General features: G+C 65.0%; 1 protein-coding gene across 1 annotated transcript in view; it reads left to right on the plus strand.

Annotated features, from left to right (window-relative positions):
- Positions 1 to 5,070: 5,070 nt before the first annotated feature.
- LOC119107316 (plexin-A4) overlaps positions 5,071 to 19,298 on the plus strand; it is a gene marked incomplete in the record, with an annotated part of 24,646 nt that continues 10,418 nt past the window's right edge. Inside the window, 3 exon segments of the mRNA XM_037230740.1 lie at positions 5,071 to 5,097; positions 6,949 to 7,049; positions 11,753 to 11,882. Coding sequence (XP_037086635.1) covers positions 5,071 to 5,097; positions 6,949 to 7,049; positions 11,753 to 11,882 — 258 coding nt within the window.

A 19,298-nucleotide genomic window follows, 5' to 3' on the forward strand; every position in this document is an offset into this window, starting at 1 on the left:
CGCGACGGTCCAGCTGTGTAAATATGCTTGTGCACTAGTTGTCTGCTTCCCAAGGTTTTCCTGTGAATTCATGTATAGACGTAATTGGCGCAGTAATCGAGATAGCCGGCCGGCGGACCATTTCGGGCGGACTGGCCGGAAAATTACGGCCTGGCGCGTCGGCCGCCCGGCGACGCAAACCCTCCAGAGCGGTGCTGAAAAGCCAGCGGAGCAGTATGGAAACTACCAAATGTCTAAACACCTTTGCCGACTCTTTTGCCAGTTTTGTAAAATGTGCAGGCCTTGGTGCTCAGTTGGAGGTTCGTCTGGAAGAGTCCGCTTCTTAGCATGAGGTATGTTAGGCGGGAGACGTCTGTGCGACGGGCAGCAGAGTCGGCTAGCCGAATTTCTGTACATTCTTCTAGCCGAAGTTTGGACAGCTCCTTGACCTTTCAGCGAAGCATGCCGCCGGACCTGCGTCTTTGTGTCCGTATAATGGGCGACTGAGAAGTTCGCAGAGCTGAAAACGTTTTTCGGTCCACACTGTCCATTGTGCCAGAGTGCTGAAAGGGGCAGAACGGCGCCATCTTCAAGTTTCTCTGATTGGCCGGTCGGACGCGAGGGCCAGCGGCGGGCCGGCGGCGGCGGGGCGGACCCGGCCATCGACTGAGTCGCTGGAGACGGACTGCACGCGGCCAGGGCTCGATCAAGGTGCCCGGTGACAGAGCCGGCTGGCGGGGCGCCGGGACGGGACGGGGGGCCGGGTCGTGTCGCGGGCTGCAGCTCTGCCGCGAGGAGTGGCGCCGCGTCCTGCTGTCGGCCGCCGAGATCGCCAGATTGGCCGGAACGTGGCGGTAGCCGGCCGGTGACACTTGCCGCTTGGTCTCGACCTGTGCGATTTGACTTGGCTTGGCTTTGTAGTGCGTCAGCGACTTGTCAAGCTATCAGTCTTCCGGATTCCAGGTCTCGATGTTTCGCGAAGGCATTCGAGGCAACCAGTTGGCAAGTCGTTGGGCATTGGGAACATCCCAAATCTGATCTTTCAAGTTCTGAAATCGCAACATTGTTTGGAGTTAGATACCAGCGCAAGGTGTTTGAAATAATCGATGGCTGCTGGGCGGTGTCATTGCTTTGTTTTTTTTTTAATTTTTGATCTTGATGACTATTTGTTTGACTTTTCCAACACAAAAAGTTTCGCGTCGGTGTGGATCATCTCAGCCGCTTTCTTCTCTGTGACCATGTATCACCCGCACACTGTGTTTCATGAGTCAGCGAATGGCGAACTAACAAATGAGCGGAGGAAGTGCACAGACACGCGAGCTCAAGACATTGATAGAACAGCACGTGATTGTCAAGGTATTTGCAATCTCAACAAAAACAATGCAACCTTCCCAAACGAGCGGATATCATGATATGGCCCTGTGTGCTGAGTAGATTTTCACCCTGTTGCGCATACTGGACGGATACCGCCCAGCGCCGTTGATCGGACCAAAGCCAGCTCTGCGGCTGCGCCTCGTCTGCACGCCACACCCCTCCGGCGTCAGTCACCACCGATGTTTTAAACGGTGCGAGAGCGTCAGTAACCGGTCTATCAGCGCTGTCGGATCACACAATCTTGACAAGCCAGTCAGGGACCCCGTCGACGCCGGGGTCGGGCTGTTGGCGGACGCTGTGGCTGTCGCGGGGCATTCACAAACAGCCCGCTGCATGCTAGAGGGCGTCTGGCCCCGGTTCTGGTGCCGCTGTCCGCCTGCCGTTGGCGTCCGTGTTCGTGGGCTTCCGTCAAGAAGCCCACGCACGTGGCCTATGCTGTTTGGAGAGCTGCGCCGCGGCGGAAGCGCGCTCCGATCTGTTTGCCTCTGACCGGTAAATATTGAACGATCAGCAGCGCGGCGTGTTTGCCGCGCGCTCGCCCGGCGGCCCACGACCAAGGCCCTAGCCCGCAGCCACCGGCTGCGCCGCCGTGTGGGGCCTCAGGACCGTCGGCGCCGCCGTTCGGCCTATCGATTAATTATCCGTCGGTCGTATTTCTTGCAAAGCTCATTTAGTTGACGCCTCGCCCGCAATTAATCCTGTCAAGGGCCGATCGGGGGAAGCGGAAGACCCGGCGCAAACACGACGGGTGCTGTTGGGTGCAGCGGAGGAGGAGGAGGCGCCGCGCCGGCCTTGTCTCCTTCCACCTGGGTGAGGCCTCGCCGCCGACGTCGCTCCGGCCGACGCGTGTGTTGACGCCTCTGAGACGGCCGGGGTCGAGTCGTGCTTTGTGCACTTGGGGGGTGCTCGATAGCCGGTACGTGTTGTAGACGAGTGGGGCACCGCCGCCCGGGCGTCGCTCCGTCGGCGACGGCGCGCAGGGGCGGTTCAAGGTGTGCTTTCTGGGGAGGGGAACAGAGGCCGGGAGCGTATCGCGTTTTGCTGTTTGTGGAAATGATGGTCTGACGGATTACTCCGCCATTCAGGAAAGTGAGTGTCCTTATGCCAGATGTTTCTGCCTGCCTGCTTTTCTGGACTACGTGAAGTGGACGCCATTTCGAAGCACGAATAAGCCTGGCCTCAAACGTAACGCCTGTAGGGTGTGTTTGCGGTTGGTGTTCCCCAGGTAAACGTGCACGTGGGAAGCGCTCAGCTGGGATGAGTGCTCACTCAGCAGAGCCAGGGCCCGTGGGCTGGCAGTCAGCGCCGTGCGCCATGTGCAGCTTGCTCAGCTTGGGCCCTGCTGCTTGCCTGCCAGGCTGGCCTCGTGACCCGCCGCTATGCTGATGTCATGCAGTTGACATGCGCTAAAAAAACGGCTAACGCCGACGACACAGCCACTTGAAAACAAATCAGCTACATGCCTGGCGAAGCGCGCCGACATCGTCGGTCACGACACAAAGAAAACAAACTGACCTGCTGCACTATGTGATCCCGTGCAGCTGGGCCGCGTGGGCTTCGGGCGTTTGTGGTGGCACCGGTGGACCCACCTTCTTGCCCGTGGCCATGGACAGCGCCGTTCGGCAGACGCTAGGCGGCGCGGCTGCGGCGTCGATGATTGCAGCCAGCCGTCCTCGATCCCGCACTTGACTGCCCTGCGATGTTTGCGTCCGGTATCGAATTCCGAGATACCATCCGTATCATCGCGTATGTCTGTCTGTTACCTCTGGGATTTATTCGGCGAATGGATGACGCCGCGTCGTGACCGGCGTACGTGACGACAACTGACGGACATCTGACAGCGCCGGAGGACAGCGGACAGCGCCGGAGGATAGCGGACAGGGCCGGCGGACAGCGGACAGCGCTGACGACACCCAGTCAGCGTCGCGGCAACGGTGCGGGCCATGCGACCGGGACATGTCCGCTGTGTCTGCTCCGTCTGCCCGTCGGTGGCCGACTCTGGTGAGGTGCACTCTCTCACCGGAGGTAGTGTCACGGCTACGTCCTCCCTGCCGTGCGTGGCAAGCGTCCTGTCGGCGTCCGCTGTAGGCGGGCCCTAACAGATAAAGTCCGATTGCCCGATGATGTCATATCGGCCACGTATGGTCACAGCCACGTGTGTTCGCCCCGCCAGTGCAGCAGCGGCGGGTGATACCCCGAGGGGAGACCTCGTCCCACTGGCCGAGCTACAATGGGACGAGGTCTGCCCTCGGAGTATCACCCGCCTGGGACCCACACGTCGGCCCGGCCTTCATCGGAGCTCCGTGCTGCTCCGGTTCTCTCCCCTCGCCCTCGTCTGCTCACGTCGTACTTAGCGGGGCCAATTTGCGTGGGAATGGCCGTTTTTGCGGCGCGTTTTTTTTTTTGCTGGTCTCCTGCCGTGCCGGTCGAAGGGGGCGCGCCGCCGCGTCAGGGCGAGATGTGGACGCGCGCGCCGCCGCCGGCCAGCGTGGAGCAATGCCACGCCGCGACCTGGCATCGGGCGGTGCGGCGCTCTCGGCCCGTCCACCCACGGCCGCTCGTCGGCCCACTCCCGGTAATTAGGCGCCGTAATCGAGATCGACGACCTGGTCGGTGGACAGTTTCGGATGGGGCGGCCGGAGAGCCGCCGCCGGGCGCGCTGAAGCCACCCGGCGGCGCTAATTGTCGCTATTTGAAGCGGCGAGGTCACCGCCGCTATGACGTCACTCAAATGGACGTGACCCGAGTACGGCCGCCGAAACGGGCCGTGGCGCCGCTCATGGTTTCGTATCATTGGATGACCATTTCCCGTGGTGTTCTGAACATGATGGCGGCCGTAAAGCTCGGTCAAAATTGTGGCGGTGCTCGGCCGGCTGGCGGCGGGATTTAGAGACGGTCTGTCCGCAAATATGGAGCTGCCGAAGTCTGGAGCACTGCGACCAGCAGTCCTCTGTCCATTCTGGTCTGCGGTGGCTCCAATATATGCACGGCGTACTGAGACGGCTCGGACGGCGTCTTTCAGCCCATATGAACTGGGGTTGGGTCTTTGGCCGGCAGCCGTATCTCCCAATAGTAAAAACGGGACGTAAAGCCTGCAATGGCCCGTGCGCCGGCGGTGTCTCCGAGCCGTAACGGTTTTCGTGCGCCGCCGGCCGCACTTCGTAATCCCGGGGACACGAGCAGCCGGCTGACAAGCCGCTAACGAGTCGGCGCCGCGCTGAAACGACAGGGGCAAACCGGCGACCGGTCGTCCGTGACGCCACGACGACTCGGAGCCGTCGAAGCGGGTGTCGACCTGTGGCCGGATGCGACACCAGAGCAGTCGGACGACACCGCGGCCGCGCCGTCAGGGGCGCCGCGTCCATGGGCCCGTGTCGGCGCTGCTCCTCTCCCGCCTCTCCAGCGGCCGGCGGCTGCGTCGCTCATACGGGCCTGTCCCGGGCGCCGTGCTGGCGCGTTTCTCATTCACGGCCGGCGATCGATCAGCGCGCAGGCCACGGAACAACACGGCACCGGGCTGGCGGCGGCCGAGACCTGGCGCCTCCGGCGGGGCGCGCCCTCCGATCCCTGGCCGGTGGTGGCCGGCTGTTGGAGCCGCCGCCGAGCCGCGCGTCACGGCTCCGGGCGGCTGGGTATCGCTGTAGGGAGCGCCAGCTCGCCCCACCGCCGCCCAGGTGTCAGTCAGCTAGCCTGCACGCTTCCGTGGAACCGTGGCACATGGCGGCTCCCGGCCAGGGAGACAGGGCGAGTGGGCGGCAGGCCGCGGACGCCGGGCGGACGGCACCGGGACGCAGAGCGGGCGGCGCACTGCTGAGACGGCCGTTTCGGACGGCTATGTAATTTGGGCGTCGCGGCGAGAGGCGTGATTATGCGGCGACCGGCGCATCTCCATATCTGAATTCATCGTGCCGCGCTCTGTTCTCCATATTCCTGATTGTGTCTCGTCAAGGCGGCGGTCTGCTTCGATGCCGGCCGGCGAGGGCGCTCGTAGCTGGCGACGGCGGCCGGCCGGGCATTTATTATGCTCTCATGTTGCCGGTGGCCCGACGGGCGCGTGCCGGGGCGGAGCGCAGGCCGACAACGGCCCGACAACGGTCCGACAACGGCCCGAATAAAGCAAACCCGTCCGAGTGCGCGGCGCCGCTGATTTAGGCGGCAGCCGACCTGATTTATGCCCGGAGGGGAGAGGAGAGCCGGCTGTCCGCCGGAGATGGTCGGAAGCGAAGCAGCTCCGGACGAGAGCGGCAGCGCCAGCAGCGGCGGACCGCGCCGGCCGTCCGCCGGAGATGGTCGGAAGCGAAGCAGCTCCGGACGAGAGCGGCGGCGCCAGCAGCGGCGGACCGCGCCGGCCGTCCGCCGGAGATGGTCGGAAGCGAAGCAGCTCCGGACTAGAGCGGCGGCGCCAGCAGCGGCGGACCGCGCCGGCTGTCCGCCGGAGATGGTCGGAAGCGAAACAGCTCCGGACGAGAGCGGTAACGCCAGCAGCGGCGAATCGCGCCGGCCGTCCGTCGGAGTGACTGGCTCACTCGAGCTCACTCGAGTGGAGGTATCGCTCCCGGTAATGAAGGGAGAGCGATGTCAACGAGCGCCTCGTTCGATGGCGCTCTGCTGATGAAGGCTGGGAGAGGGTATTATGCTCCTTGTTCGGCGGGATGGTGGCGCGAAAGAAGGGCTGTGCTACTAAGATAGCCGGCGTAGAGGATCGGTCGCTGCCGCGGTTCGGTAGGATCAGTAGGATCAGGATCACTGTCAGGATCGCTGACCCACTGAGCTGCCACCATGCTCGGAGCTGCTCTGGTTTCTGCCACCATGCTCGGAGTGTTCTTGCTCAAATGACTCCGAAGGGATGCGTCTTTGCTCGCTTCACCCTTGTTTTCTGTCGTGATTTGCGGAGGGCGAACCGGACCTGTCAAGTTCTCGGAAATGAGTGCGAGAGACAGTTGGTCTGCTGTTCGTCCTCTCAGGAGCGTCCGGGGATGTCGGCAGCCCTCGATTTGATCCCAACTCTGATGAGCTGCTCATTCCCGCCGAGCGATATCATTTGAGGTGGTCGCCTTGCGCGGTCTTCCGACGATGCCATCGCCGGAATTGAATCGGACCGGGTGAAGCGGAATGTGCGTGGCTCTCGGAAAATCACCGCCGCCGGCCGAATGTACCACCCTCCCCGCGCCTTTTGACAGGTGCCATCCACCATCGCGGCCGGTCGATGGCACCGATCATTTCCCCCGTCGGAAAGTTATGTCGTGAATTATATGACGTCATAACGGCGCGCGATGCGTGCAGGAGACGGCGATCCGTTCTCCCAATGCGGTCCTTGATCGACGCGCTGTTGGCGTGTCTGGCGTGACTGCAGTAAGCCAGGATCCGGTGCGTGACCTGGTGTGGCGCGTGGGTGTGGTGATGGGAGGGGCGGGGGCCGCCGCCGGAGTCGCCGGAGAGCTGCTGCTCCCGGGACGGCGGTAGCCGCCCGGCAGCCGGTCCGCCGGCCCCGAGATGGGGGGGGGGGGGGGGGGGACAGGTGCGGCCCGCGCACGCTGTGCCGGGAGGGGAGCGTGCGGTCGGTGGTTGTGTGACTGGGTGCTGCTCCTCCGGCAGGTGTCCAAGGTGAAGGTGCAGGAGTGCCACCTGTACGCCTCGTGCGGCGAATGCCTGGGCGCCAGGGACCCCTACTGCGGCTGGTGCTCGCTGGAGAACAAGTGAGTTGTACGACGGTGGTCGTGCGTGCCGGCGCGTCTTGTGTGACCCGAACGCGTCGACGCCGGCGTCGTGTTCTTCTTTGTGCTAGTGAACGTAATTATCTTTTTTTTCTTTCCGAGTTTTGTCCACGGCGGTGCCGCATTGTGAGAAGTTGCTTGTTTTGTCTGCAGATTAATTCCAGGCCATTGTCCATTTACTGTCATTGTGTTTCTCTGCGGCCATTGTGGCAATGACCCAGCTGTCTCTGTACCATTGTGCCGTTTCTTGCCAGTTGCATGTATACAGAGGCGCATCGTTCGCATATTTGTCATTTCCCTTCTCACAGAGCTCACGCTGTCCATATATCGACACTAGGTTGGGATTTAGCGCATGCTGCATGATTCTGTTAAATGATATGAGATTCTGACAGTCCTTGCTACCACAGCGTTCATAGGAAGCTCACATTTGTCATCTATACTCTTGCATCTGAACATCGTGTGTCGTGGCCTGGAACACCGTCCCACCTCGACCCGTTCAGACACATCCGTTGCGATGCTGTTCTGCTCCGCGAGGCGGGCGCGCCGTCTGGCCGCAGAACTTGTGTTTTACAAACTTCGCCAGCCGGTCGGAAGTTGGCAGCGGTTCGTCTCCGCCACGCTCGTTACCTGGAAACGAGAATGCGCGGTCGTGCGTGGCGGCAGGCTCGCCCAGAGTTCTCTGCATGGATTTTTAGTTTGGGCACTGCGATTTTCGGAACTGTCAGCCAATATCAGTTTTGTATCGCCTGCTGCTCTGACGTCTACTTATCAGGGCATCTTTCAAGTGGTCGTTCTTAAGTCGCCATCCTTGTAGAAGACGCTGCTGACTGACGCTTTTTACATCGCAAAGCTCTCCGAATGCATCCATCCAAAGTGGCCGTCTTCTACGTCAAGTGTTCCGAATAGGCCCCCACGCGCGTTTGTTTCGCAGGGTGCGGTATAAACAAGGCCACGGCGCATCTCATACGAAAATGACGTATCGGCCATCCGGTCGGCCGCGTCGAAGCTTCACCTATCATTTGGAGCGGAGAGCCTGGCGGCCGGAAGCGGCGCCATTTCCCGACGCGTTAGCGGTTCGCCGCCGCCGCCGCCGCCGCCGAGTCCACCGGCGGTGTACCGGCGACCTCCTGGCGGCCACGCCCCCTCCATTAGTGGACCGCGGGCGTCGACCTGGCGTCCGGCCGTCTCACTAATTCAGCCATTATCGGCGCGTCCGAGCCGGCGACCTTGCCGCGGCCGCCGGCGGCTGTTGTCCTGGCGCGGGGTGGGGACAGGCGGCCGGCGCGGCTTCGGAGACGTCCCCTGGCGAGCACCGGGAGACTTGATCGGGACGATGGCGGCGGGCCTCTCGGTCCCGCTGGCCGGCGTGCTTGGGTGTCCTCCGACGTCTGTGTACCCGCGTGGGATCAATAAATCAGTTCATTCATCAAAATTGCGCAGCCGATGGACTAAGCCGCTTAGTGTTGGGCTTCCGCGGCCTCCCGGGCTCTGGCCTGATCAGGCCGTGGAGAGTGCGCCTCCGTTACGTCAGCGCCGCCGACCTGGCGCACCGTCTCAACGTCGCCGCGTCCGTTTTGCGGCCGCCGCGCCACCGAACGTCGCTGGCCTCACAATAGTCGGCTGTTTGGCCGGGCGGCTCGTTTTTCTCGAGTATGTTTTGTCGCCGTCGCCCCGGCTGCTCTTATTACCGGCGCGTCGGCCGCCGGCCGTGGTTGACGCCTAGAGGACCCTCGTCGGCCGACATCGCCGCCGGCACGTTTTCAGTCGGCCGAATGACCGGAGCGCCGCGGCGGCCAGGTGAAGACGCGGCGCTGCCAGCCTCTCCATACCGATCCCGTTGGCGCCGGCGACCGTCGCCGCCGACAGGATTGGTTTGCGCCGGCCGGCTGTCGACATCGCAGGCCGGACGTCGCCGCCGCGCTGATGGCCGCCGCGGCGACGCAACACGTGCCAGAGAGCGTTGGCGCTCGTTCCAGACGTCGTGAATAGTGATGAGGCGGCCCGAGTGCGTGGCGCTGGTCCTCTGAGGCCGGATGGGCGGCGCGAACGCGCCGCAGTCGGCCAGAGGGCCCGGCGGGCGCCGTGTGCGGACGGCGCCGACGTCGTTCGCTGGAGATACGACCGCCGGCCTCGATCGCTGGTGCGCTGCTGAGCGCCTCGGTGACCTGTTAGTCCTGTGCCATTCACAATGCTGCGAGCGCTGGGCGGCGGAGAGGAATCGCGAACAGCTCCGCAATGCACCGCCTCTCGTAGACGAGTCAATGACGACACTTCAGCTTTCGTGCGCCGCAGTCGCAGCGCTCTGGAGCAGTGCACCGGCCACTGGCGGCCGCAGTCCCGGCGCTCTGGAGCAGTGCATCGGCCACTGGCGGCCGCAGTCCCGGCGCTCTGGAGCAGTACACCGGCCACTGGCGGCTGCAGTCCCGGCGCTCTGGAGCAGTACACCAGTCACTGGCGGCCGCAGTCCCGGCGCTCTGGAGCAGTACACCGGCCACTGGCGGCTGCAGTCCCGGCGCTCTGGAGCAGTACACCAGTCACTGGCGGCCGCAGTCCCGGCGCTCTGGAGCAGTACACCGGCCACTGGCGGCCGCAGTCCCGGCGTATCCCTCGTGTCTCGTCGGGCGGCGGCGCCTCACCGGAACGCTCAAATCGCTGGGTTCGGCTTGGCTCGGCCGGAGCTACCTCGTCAAACTGGGCGACAAAAAATCCAATAACATGTAAATGCTTGATGCATTACCGGCGGCTGCGGCCGGTTCCCTCCGGTGGGCCGGAAGGAGACCGGAATTTCACCCGGCTGTCGAGGACCGGCTGGTGTGGCGGGCACGTGACCCGCTGGTGCCAACGCGCTCCCCCGCGACGGGGACTGCTCAGCACCGCTGACCCGGCCCGGAGATCCTCAGCTGTTGGCCGGAACGCAGCCTCTCAACTGATGTCGGATCTTAATCTATACAAATGTGCTCTCTGTGGGCTAAGGTTGTTACCATTTTCCTTAGTTTGACCGGACCCATGCTGCTGGTGTTTGCAACCCCGTAGTTGAGTCATCGTTCGGCCTGGTATGTCCTTTCTGTCATCGTAACCTCATCATCAAATGACCTGAACTTCATCGTTCGACCTGACGTCTCCCTCTGGTCGACGTGACGTCTGTCCCCGGGTGTCAGAAGACATCAGGTCACCGTCACGTGACCGGTGCGCGGATGCACGTCGATGTCACCCGGCGGCGGGCCGGTGGCGGCCGGCGGCGGGCCGGTGGCGACTGGTGGCGGCCTAGGAGCCGGCCACCGCGCCGCTTGCCGATCAGGACAAATCGGCCAGACATGCGGGAGTCGTGTCTCGGCCGCTGCCTGACGGCCGGCCGGGGATGCTGCCGATCGATGCCGGAATCACCGGCCGGCCCTGCAGCCGACCCACCGGCCGACCCACCGGCCGGCTCTGCAGACGACTCACCGGCCGGCCCTGCAGGCGACTCACCGGTCGACCCACCGGCCGACCCACGGGCCGACCCACCGGCTGACCCGCCAGACTGACCCGCTGGGCCGGCGCCTGGGTCGGCCCGGCTGGCGACGGCCGCCGCTCCGTGTCTCGGGGCGGTCGGCCCGGCTGGCGGCGGCCGTCGCTCCGTGTCTCGGGGCGGTCGGACCGGCTGGCGGCGGCCGTCGCTCCGTGTCTCGGGGCGGTCGGACCGGCTGGCGGCGGCCGTCGCTCCGTGTCTCGGGGCGGTCGGCCCGGCTGGTGGCGGCCGTCGCTCCGTATCTCGGGGCGGTCGGCCCGGCTGGCGACGGCCGTCGCTCCGTGTCTCGGGGCGGTCGGCCCGGCTGGCGGCGGCCGTCGCTCCGTGTCTCGGGGCGGTCGGCCCGGCTGGCGGCGGCCGTCGCTCCGCATCTCGGGGCGGTCGTCTCGGCGGTTTGCGGCGGGACGGACTCGTTTCCAATGGCCGTCGCTGAGACGGGCAGCGGCCGGACGGCGTCTTCCGATGGCGGGCGGCGGTCGGGGCGACTGCCGCACCAGCAGCCCAGGTTTTGACACTAGGCGTGCACGCGAAACGGCCGCGTTACCGCGGTAATGGCGTGTCGTGTGTGACGTTCTCAGAATGTATGCGAACATGATTTGTGGGTAGGATATTGAACTTGCTCGATTTGATTGCATGACACGGGCTCCGTGCGGTTAAGTGGACAAAGGCGCTAAAAGCATTGCGCGCGGCGAATGATCTGCTCTGCAGTTACTATGCTCGTTGTCGGACACTTGGACTGTGTTGGACTCTCGAAATCTGCACTTAACGGCATTGGAGCGGGCGGCGCGGAAGCCTCACAACTTGTGCATTAGCCTAATTGATGCCGGACGTAGTTCTGCAGTGGCCGTTTGTCCCGGCGGCGGCTCCGTCGGACATCGGCTGGCTGGTCCTGCTGTCCCAGCTGACGGCTGCCGGCCAATGAGCCTGGAAGGCGGAACGGTGACCTGACTTACCCCGCGCTGGGGGCGTGGGGCCGACGATCCCGGGAGGTTCGCCAGTGGTGCTATGGCGATGTGGCAGCGTGGGTCTCCCACGCCCGCAGCAGGCGGTCTCATCCGCTGGCTTCCGCAGGGGATGGATCGCACGGCCAGCACTGCCGCGGATATCCAGCGGTCCGCGGCTGGTACCCGCTGGAAGGGCAGCGGGCGGCTTGACACAGGGCGCGTCCGTGTTGCAGGTGCAGCGTGCGGACTAGCTGCCAGGACGCGGCCAAGGACGCGCTCTACTGGATTAACTACAAGTCGGACCGGTGCACCACCATCGAGTCGGTGACGCCGCACCAGCTGCAGGCCACCACGGCGCGCACGGTCAGTGATGTCTGTCCACTGCTGTCCTTCTCCTGTGGGTCGTCCGGCGGGGGAGGCGCTGCCCACTGTTGACCAGGTGCACCATCTCGTGCTGTTGTGTTCCTCGTTTCAGCAGGCCAGGTGATAGATACGCGGAGGCTGTGGCTTTTTCCATACCAATGCGCAGAGGAAGCTTCACTCTGTAGTTGCCATTTTCATTTGGCATTTGACATCAGCCACCAGCCAAAGTCCACCCAATATGACAAGAAAGATGGGCTTTCCCGAGCCCCTGTCCCATGGACCGGTCTGGCTGTCTCGGTGCCGTAAGAAGACACTATCACTAGTCTTGTCTGGTTGAGAGGTTCCCCGCAGCGCCAGCTTGCCGCATGCAGGCTGGCAATAACTATTCAGCCGAATGTTCATGGTTGATCTGTATCGTTGGCCGATACGCTTTCCCTTCAATGGCGGGCATCGTTCTCTCAGGTGCTCCGGACGACTTTGTCTGCGTCCGGCTGGTGCTGCCTGGCTCCTCAGATGAGATGAGGCTGCAGTCCATAACTGGGCTGTTTACGTCTGGCGCCTTTGTGGGTGGAGCGTGAAGCTCAAGGCTGCGCTGCCCAATTTGGTCTTGCCCGAGAGGATCTTATGAAGCTTAGCGACCGAGGTACATCGGCACCCCACTGGGAGGGCACGGACACGTTCAGCCCTGCAGTGCCGATATGTGAATCCGCGTGAGTCGACGACTCTGCTCAATGACTCGGTGACTCGGCTGCCGCTGCGCCTGGGCCCGGCCTTGTGACGTCTGGAGGAGCAGCGGGACGCCACTGCCCACCACCGTCCCTGGCGACCTCTCCTCACGGGCTGCCGCTGCGCCTGGGCCCGGCCCTGTGGCGTCTGGAGGAGGAGCGGGACGTCACTGCCCACTAGCGTCCCTGGCGACTTCTCCTCAAGGGCTGCTGATGCGACAGGTCCCGTGGCCAGGGGCGACCACCCGCCGCTGGGGAGGGCCTGCTCAGCGGCGGCGGCTGGAAGGCGACGCGCTGGCCGACCAGACGGCCTGGCCGGCGCCAACCCTGACGCCTGGTTCGAGGAGCAGGGCTCGCGCCCCGTGACGGAACGGGCGCAGGTAGACATGTGACGGTGGGGTGTCGAGGGCGGGATCGAGGGAGGGTGGGAGGGTGTCGAGGCTGTGAAATCGGCATGGTGGGGGGGGGGGGGGGGGGGGACGGGGGAGGGCGCATGGTGATTGTTCAGGGTTATGGAGGCTGTGGAGGTGTTCACTGCCGTTTCGGTTGTCCTTTCGATCGGGTGTCTTGAAGCTTCTCACTGGGTATCGCTGACGCTTCTCCCACCACGCACACACCCGCGTTGAAGCTCCAAACGGTGGCCTGCTATTGGTCTTGACCGAGACCGCTACCGGTTGAGCCCGGCCTGTCACGCGTGCTCTGCTGAGCTGAGCTGACCCGGCCGCCGGCTGACGGCCCGACTCCGGGAACCGACCGATGCGAGTCTCGGCGGCGCCTCCAGTTAATCATCACTAGCGGAAGTGGGCGCCGGCCACCGACGCCGGGCCGGCCGGTGGGTAGCCCCCGCGTCAGGGCAGAGTGGCACCCGCCACCTGAGGAGCCCGGCGCGGCGGAGGGTGGCCGAGGGGGGGAGGGGCGGAGCTGGCGTGGAACTGGCGTGACTGCCGCCGCCGCGTCGCTGTGTTTAGCCGGTGCTGACGCGTCGCCGCCGCCTCCTTCACCTTGGTCGGCGGCAGGTGACGTGTTCCGTAAGGAGCGGGGCCTGCGCGCCTCCAAAACAGCGCCGCGCCGCCGGCCGTAGCTCCAGGATCCTCTGAACAGCGCCTCTCCGGACCCGACAAAAAGCCGCCCATCGAGACACGCGGCCCGCAGCGCCGCGGTAAACATCGGCCGCGGTAAACAGCGCCGGCATCGCTGCCTCAGGCCACTGGGACGGTCGTGGCGCGACCGCCTCGCGCCGCCGCCCTCATTACTCGGATGGAGTCGTTTTCGGCGCGATTCGGCGTTATTAATCTCATGCGACGGCCGGCCATCGCCGCACAGCGGAGGTGTAGGGTCGGGTTGAGGCTGCGGCGCGTGGTGGTCCCCACAGAGGTCACCCCCCAGCCTCGGCCGACCCTGTCGGGCGAGGAGGGAGGCGCGACGTCATGCCTGCAGTCGGGACTGACCGCAGGATCGGCCGCCGTGAACTGATCGTGTCCGACGGAAACCGACGGAAACCGTACGGACATGTCGCCGTGATGAAACATGGCGGCGGCGGCGGCGGCCGATACACGTACACGGCGGCTCGCGGACTGCAGCCGGCGTTTGTTGCGGACTGCCGTCGCCATGGCAGCGGCGATGGACGTCTCGGCGCCCCGCTGCCCCTGGAGGTGGTCCGGTCGAACGGCCGCGGGGAGCGCCAGCTGACTGGATGGTGAACCGAACACGGGTCAGGGCGACGCCGCGTAGAAGCCGTTGGGGGGCCAGCCGGGCGTCTTCCGTCGCCAGGCTGACGGCGGGATGGGACGCGGCGCGCTAATCCGTGGGAACGGGCTCGCGCCGCCAGATGGCGCGAACGACTGTAATCGGCCGGGCCGGCCTTATTGATGCGCCGCTGCCGACGCCGGCGGCGGCAGCGGTGTAGGCGGCCGCAACTGTTGCGCGCGGTGGCGGCGGGCGGAACGGTGTGGCGTCCGTGGCCGCCGTCGTCTTCGGGCGCGGACTGCCGTCACCTGCCGACGTTGCCTTTGACGACGGCTGATGACGTCCGGAGGCGAATGGTGCCTTCCATTGATGGCTGACGACGTGCGGTAGTGAAAGATGACGTTCGGTGGCAACTGATGGCGTTCGACGATGGCTGATGACGTTCAGTGAATGCTGATGCCGTCTGACAGCGGCCGGTGACACGTCTGGCGGGCGCCGTTGGTCGGTGACTTGACTTGACTCACCGGTGACTTGATGGGCCTGGTGCCGTCAGCCGGTGTGGCTGACGAGCGGCTGGGGTGGGTGGCGAGCTGCCGGTGTTCACGCTGATTGTGCGCGGGGCGTCGAAGGCTGGGAAGAGTCCGGGCAACATGGAGGCTGACGGGCTGAATGCGTGTGAGGTGGTAGGGCGTGATTGAGCGCGATGGCTGAGACCGGGCATGTGTGCAGCACCAGTTAGGCGCTCAGGGCCAGCTGGTGATCCTCGGCTGCACGCCTCGCCAGCATGGCCGTCAAAGGCACCTCACGTTCTATGGCTGCTTACCGTATGGTATGATTAATGGAGTTCACCTCTCTGGAATGCCTATTGCGTGCGCCGTGGCTGCATAGGGCTTCTCACTTAACGACAGACGGTCGTTTCTCAGCACTCCCGGCTTAAAGCGTATTGTATACACTAGACAGATCAGCTGCCCACATAAACCCACAACAGAAAAGACCGCGGCCAGTTCTGAACACCGCCGCCATGCGCTGCCGGCTTGATTCCCGCGCGGAGGTGGCGCCACCAACCACCTGGCGGGCGACTGGCGGACTCAGTCGGCGCCGGGCTGCAGTACAATGGACTGCATGCGGCGCATTTGCCGGAACGCGGCTAATGGAGAGTGGGTCCGGACGAGACGACCCTCCAGCGGCCGCGTGCCCGAGCCGCATTGGGCCATCCCCGCCCACCCCGCCGTCGGGCAGAGCGCCGAGAGAGAGAAAGCTCTGGCGCTTTGGACGGAGAGCGGAGGACTCGCGGGAAACTTCTGTGACCATTCGGGCCGCAGGCGAACACAGGGTACAGGAGGGCCCAGAGCGCCTTTCGGGCCACCGCATTCGGCCAGCGGTAGCCCTCACGGGGTCGACGCCCGGCCGGAAACAGAGCAGCCCTCGGCCCGGGAGATCGCCGCCGAGCTGGGGCGCCTTGTCGGCACCGACAGGCCGTAAACAAACACGAACGGGCGGCGCGGCGCGGCGCGGCTGGTTCACGCGGCAGCCACCGCGCTGGCGACTGACCCGAAACCTGACCCGCGCCCTGCCCGACCCAGCAGTCATTAGGGACAGCGGGGCCGGGGGGGGGGGGGGGGGCAGTCCGGGGAGGCGCGCGCGAGCCGGGGGCCTCCTCCCTCCTTCCCACCGCCGCCGCCGAGCCGCTCGGCGCCGCTCATCCGTGCAGAGGTCGGCGCCGGCGGGTGTATGTTGCCAGCGCAGCTGTTGCAGCGGGTCTCGCCGTCGGCCCCCGGGCTCGACGCGGCGCGGCGTGGCAGCGATGCGCCCACGTGGTTTGTCGTGGGCGGGGGCCTGGGCATCTTCCGTGTACACTACAGTGAACTGTGACGTTAGTGATCGCCACGGATGACGAATAAGCATTGCAGGAGTCGTTCGTGCGGTCGCCGTCGCGGTCTTCTGGCGCAGCTGTGTATACCGGCCTACACGCAGCGTGCGCCATCGTGATGCATATTCTGTGGTGTGGTAAGGATCCTCCCACGCGTCGGCCTCTGATGCAGCTGCCTGTGCCAACGCGCCGCGCTGTTCGTAAGCCGTGAATCGCTGTACCGGGCCTCTGGCCCGGTACAGCGATTCGCAGTGGCAGTACACAGGTCCGCTGACGTACCGCGCCTCTATTCCAGCTGACGCTGACTATCAACAACCTGCCGAACCCGCAGCAAGAGGGCAGCTTCCTGTGCGCTTTCACGCTCATGGGCAAGACGCTGCTGACCAACGCCACCAAGATGAGCCCCGACACGCTGACGTGCACCACACCGCGCACGGACCTCCTTCCGCCCATCCCGTCGGGCGAGCGTGAGTCACCTGACCCGGGTCGCTGACCTGCCTCCCCCCCCCCCTGTCGTGCTGCGGCTCTGGTGCCGTCCCAAGGGCAGGTCGGAAGCCCTGCGATGACTCTCACGTCTCATTGGTCTGTCGGGCCCGATAAAAGCGGGGTTTGGATTTCATCGAAGTGAGTGAGAGCGGGCACTGGTGCCGCCTTTGGAGAAGGCAGGTTATGGCCTGGTCTTGCTCGCTCCCAGTCCGACTCAGCGACCGATTCGCATTGCAGGGCGGCGGACCGGCGTCCGTACGGGATCGTCCCAGTCGTTTAAGTCATGTGGCCGTCCTTGCGTCGCCATCTCCATGGGAGCAGGCCGACGGCCGTCTCATCTCCAATTTACATTGGGGAGATTGTACGGGGCTTGGGCCGGGTCCCCATCCGCCTTCGGTGTCCTCAGGGGGACCAGAGCTCCGATTCGGTGTCACTGTATACCGCCTCAGGAGATCGAGTGATGGCAGCCCTACATTGAGTCCGGTGCACGACCGAACTTTCCACGCGTGTCGGTCGCTGGATGACGTTTCGTGATATCGATGCCCGAGTGTTCTGTCGTGACGTCGCGTTGACGAGCGTTATTTGGAAGGCGCGCGTTCCGTCTGCATCTCTGTCCTGACCGGCTGCGGCAGAGCCACGCCGACCGATGCTCGGTCGGTTTGTGACACGGCCGCGCGAGTCCGGCCCTCATGCGGTCCGGCGTCCGGCAGACGAGCGGCGGCTCGCGCACCCAGCTGCGAGCTCGGCCGGGGAGCCGCCGGCCGGCCGCGGTGACCCCGACCCTGACCTTTGAGGGGCGTCACCTGACGCCCGGCCGGCCGAGGCCGCAAGTCGGGGCGAGCGCGGCGGCCCTCACTTGCAGTATTTATAGCGTCGCCGGCAGACCGAGTTCTGAGAAGGGTCGGGGGCGCCGGCGCCGCCGCCGCCGCTGAGCATGGCATTAGCGACCGGCACGAGTCGGACGTGCGACGAGCCGTGCTCCTGTGCGCCGGCCTCGTGTCAGGTAGGCAGGGCCGGCTCGACCGGCGCGGGACTGCCCGACTCCCGGCGACTGTGGCAGCGGCTCCGCGGCGTTCCGGCGGTCCAGACCGGCACCTAATCGCCCCGGTGGCGGCCTTGTCTCGGTCTGGGGCGTCAGCTGCGCGGCGCGCAGGCCGCAGCCAGCGTAAGCCGACCCCGGCCCGGTATGCGGGTCGCTCGTGTGACGCGCCGCTGCAGGTGGAAGGGAGGCGCGGCGGGACCGCCCGCCGGCGCCCGCGGTCGGGGCGGGACGCTCCGGGCGCGCCCGCTCTACCTGTTGCGTTTTCGGGGTTCGGGTAGGCTGAAAGGCAGAGCACTTGGTTTGCAATATGGGTGCGCTCAATCCGCACCCGTCTCTGGGGCAGCGTCCGCGCGCCATCGGTAGTACCGCGGCTGCGCTTTGCTACCCTCCTATGATGTTGCCAAACAGGCCCTCACAACTTACAACTGACAACGATTCTTCGTCCGCGATCTTCAAGCTAGAGTCGTGTCATGGAAGCATCGTGGTGTTTCGGCGTACAGCCCGGCAAATTAACTTTTGTAAACATGGCAGCGCTCAACAAACACGGCAAATGAGCGCTTGCAAATTGACCCGAGTCACGACCTCCCGCTACTAGGCTGCGGTTTGTTTACTCGACAGACTACTAGTCTGTCGAGCTTGCATCAACATCATCAACGGCGGAGCTTGCCCGTCCAGCGGTCTGTCCGGGCTCGTCGGGAAGGGGGAAGGGGAGGGGAAGGGGGCAACCGGTGCCGACCGGGGGGGGGGGGGGGGGGGCAGCAGGAGGTCGGGCGCTCCCTCCGTCGTCCTGTGTGACCCGGCCGGCCCCGGCCGCCGCCGGCGCCGCGCCCGCCCAGCTGACCGGAACGAGGCGATGTTAGCTGCACGGCCCGGCCGCTCCCGCCGACCCGCGCCACACCAATTAATCTCTATGGTAATGTCGGTTGTCCTGTCGGACCGTATTGTCTCTGGGTGCGCCGCTGAATGAGATTATGGGACCGCGCGAGCGCCAGGCCGCCGCCGGAGGGGAGTCGCGCTGCCGCCGCCCTGTTTTGTCGCCGCTGCCGATCCAGAACTATTGAAATTCCACGTCCGATTAAAGCTGTTTTTGGCGGCGCGGTTGTTTTGCAGGCGGCTAGTTGCAGGGCGCGGACTCATCGGAGCCGAGTGGCTGTAATGATTTTCCGGGAGGTGGCCGGCGGGCCGGCGGTGCCCGGCTGTGATCGATGGCTCCGTACTTGGCTGGCGGCCGTGCTTCGGGCGACCGGGCCCGCCGAAGCCGGAGCCGGGCTACCGAAGCCGCACCTGCCGGCGCTCGCTGTTTGCGCTTGTCGCTCGGAAAACACGGCCGGCTGGAGAGCGGACGCATCGTTCGGCGCACGCGGTACGAATCAGCTGATGCATGAGTTTCGAGTTGGAGGAACGATGTTTGATGTCATGCGGGCGCGGCGACGGTCTCGGCAGACCCTGCACGCTTTAATCTTTGAGCGAAGCTGGCCACGTCGGCTGGCTGCTGTGCGGCGCGCCGTCCACGGGGCGCTCGAGTGTTGCCCCTTGGTCCCGACACGGCCCCTGCGCGCTGCTCGTGGGACGGGCGGCGCCGCTCGATCCTAATCTGGCGTCGGTTC

Source organism: Pollicipes pollicipes, unplaced genomic scaffold, assembly GCF_011947565.3.
Source record: "Pollicipes pollicipes isolate AB1234 unplaced genomic scaffold, Ppol_2.1 Scaffold_6686;HRSCAF=7923_pilon_pilon_pilon, whole genome shotgun sequence".
NCBI lineage: Eukaryota > Metazoa > Arthropoda > Thecostraca > Pollicipedomorpha > Pollicipedidae > Pollicipes > Pollicipes pollicipes.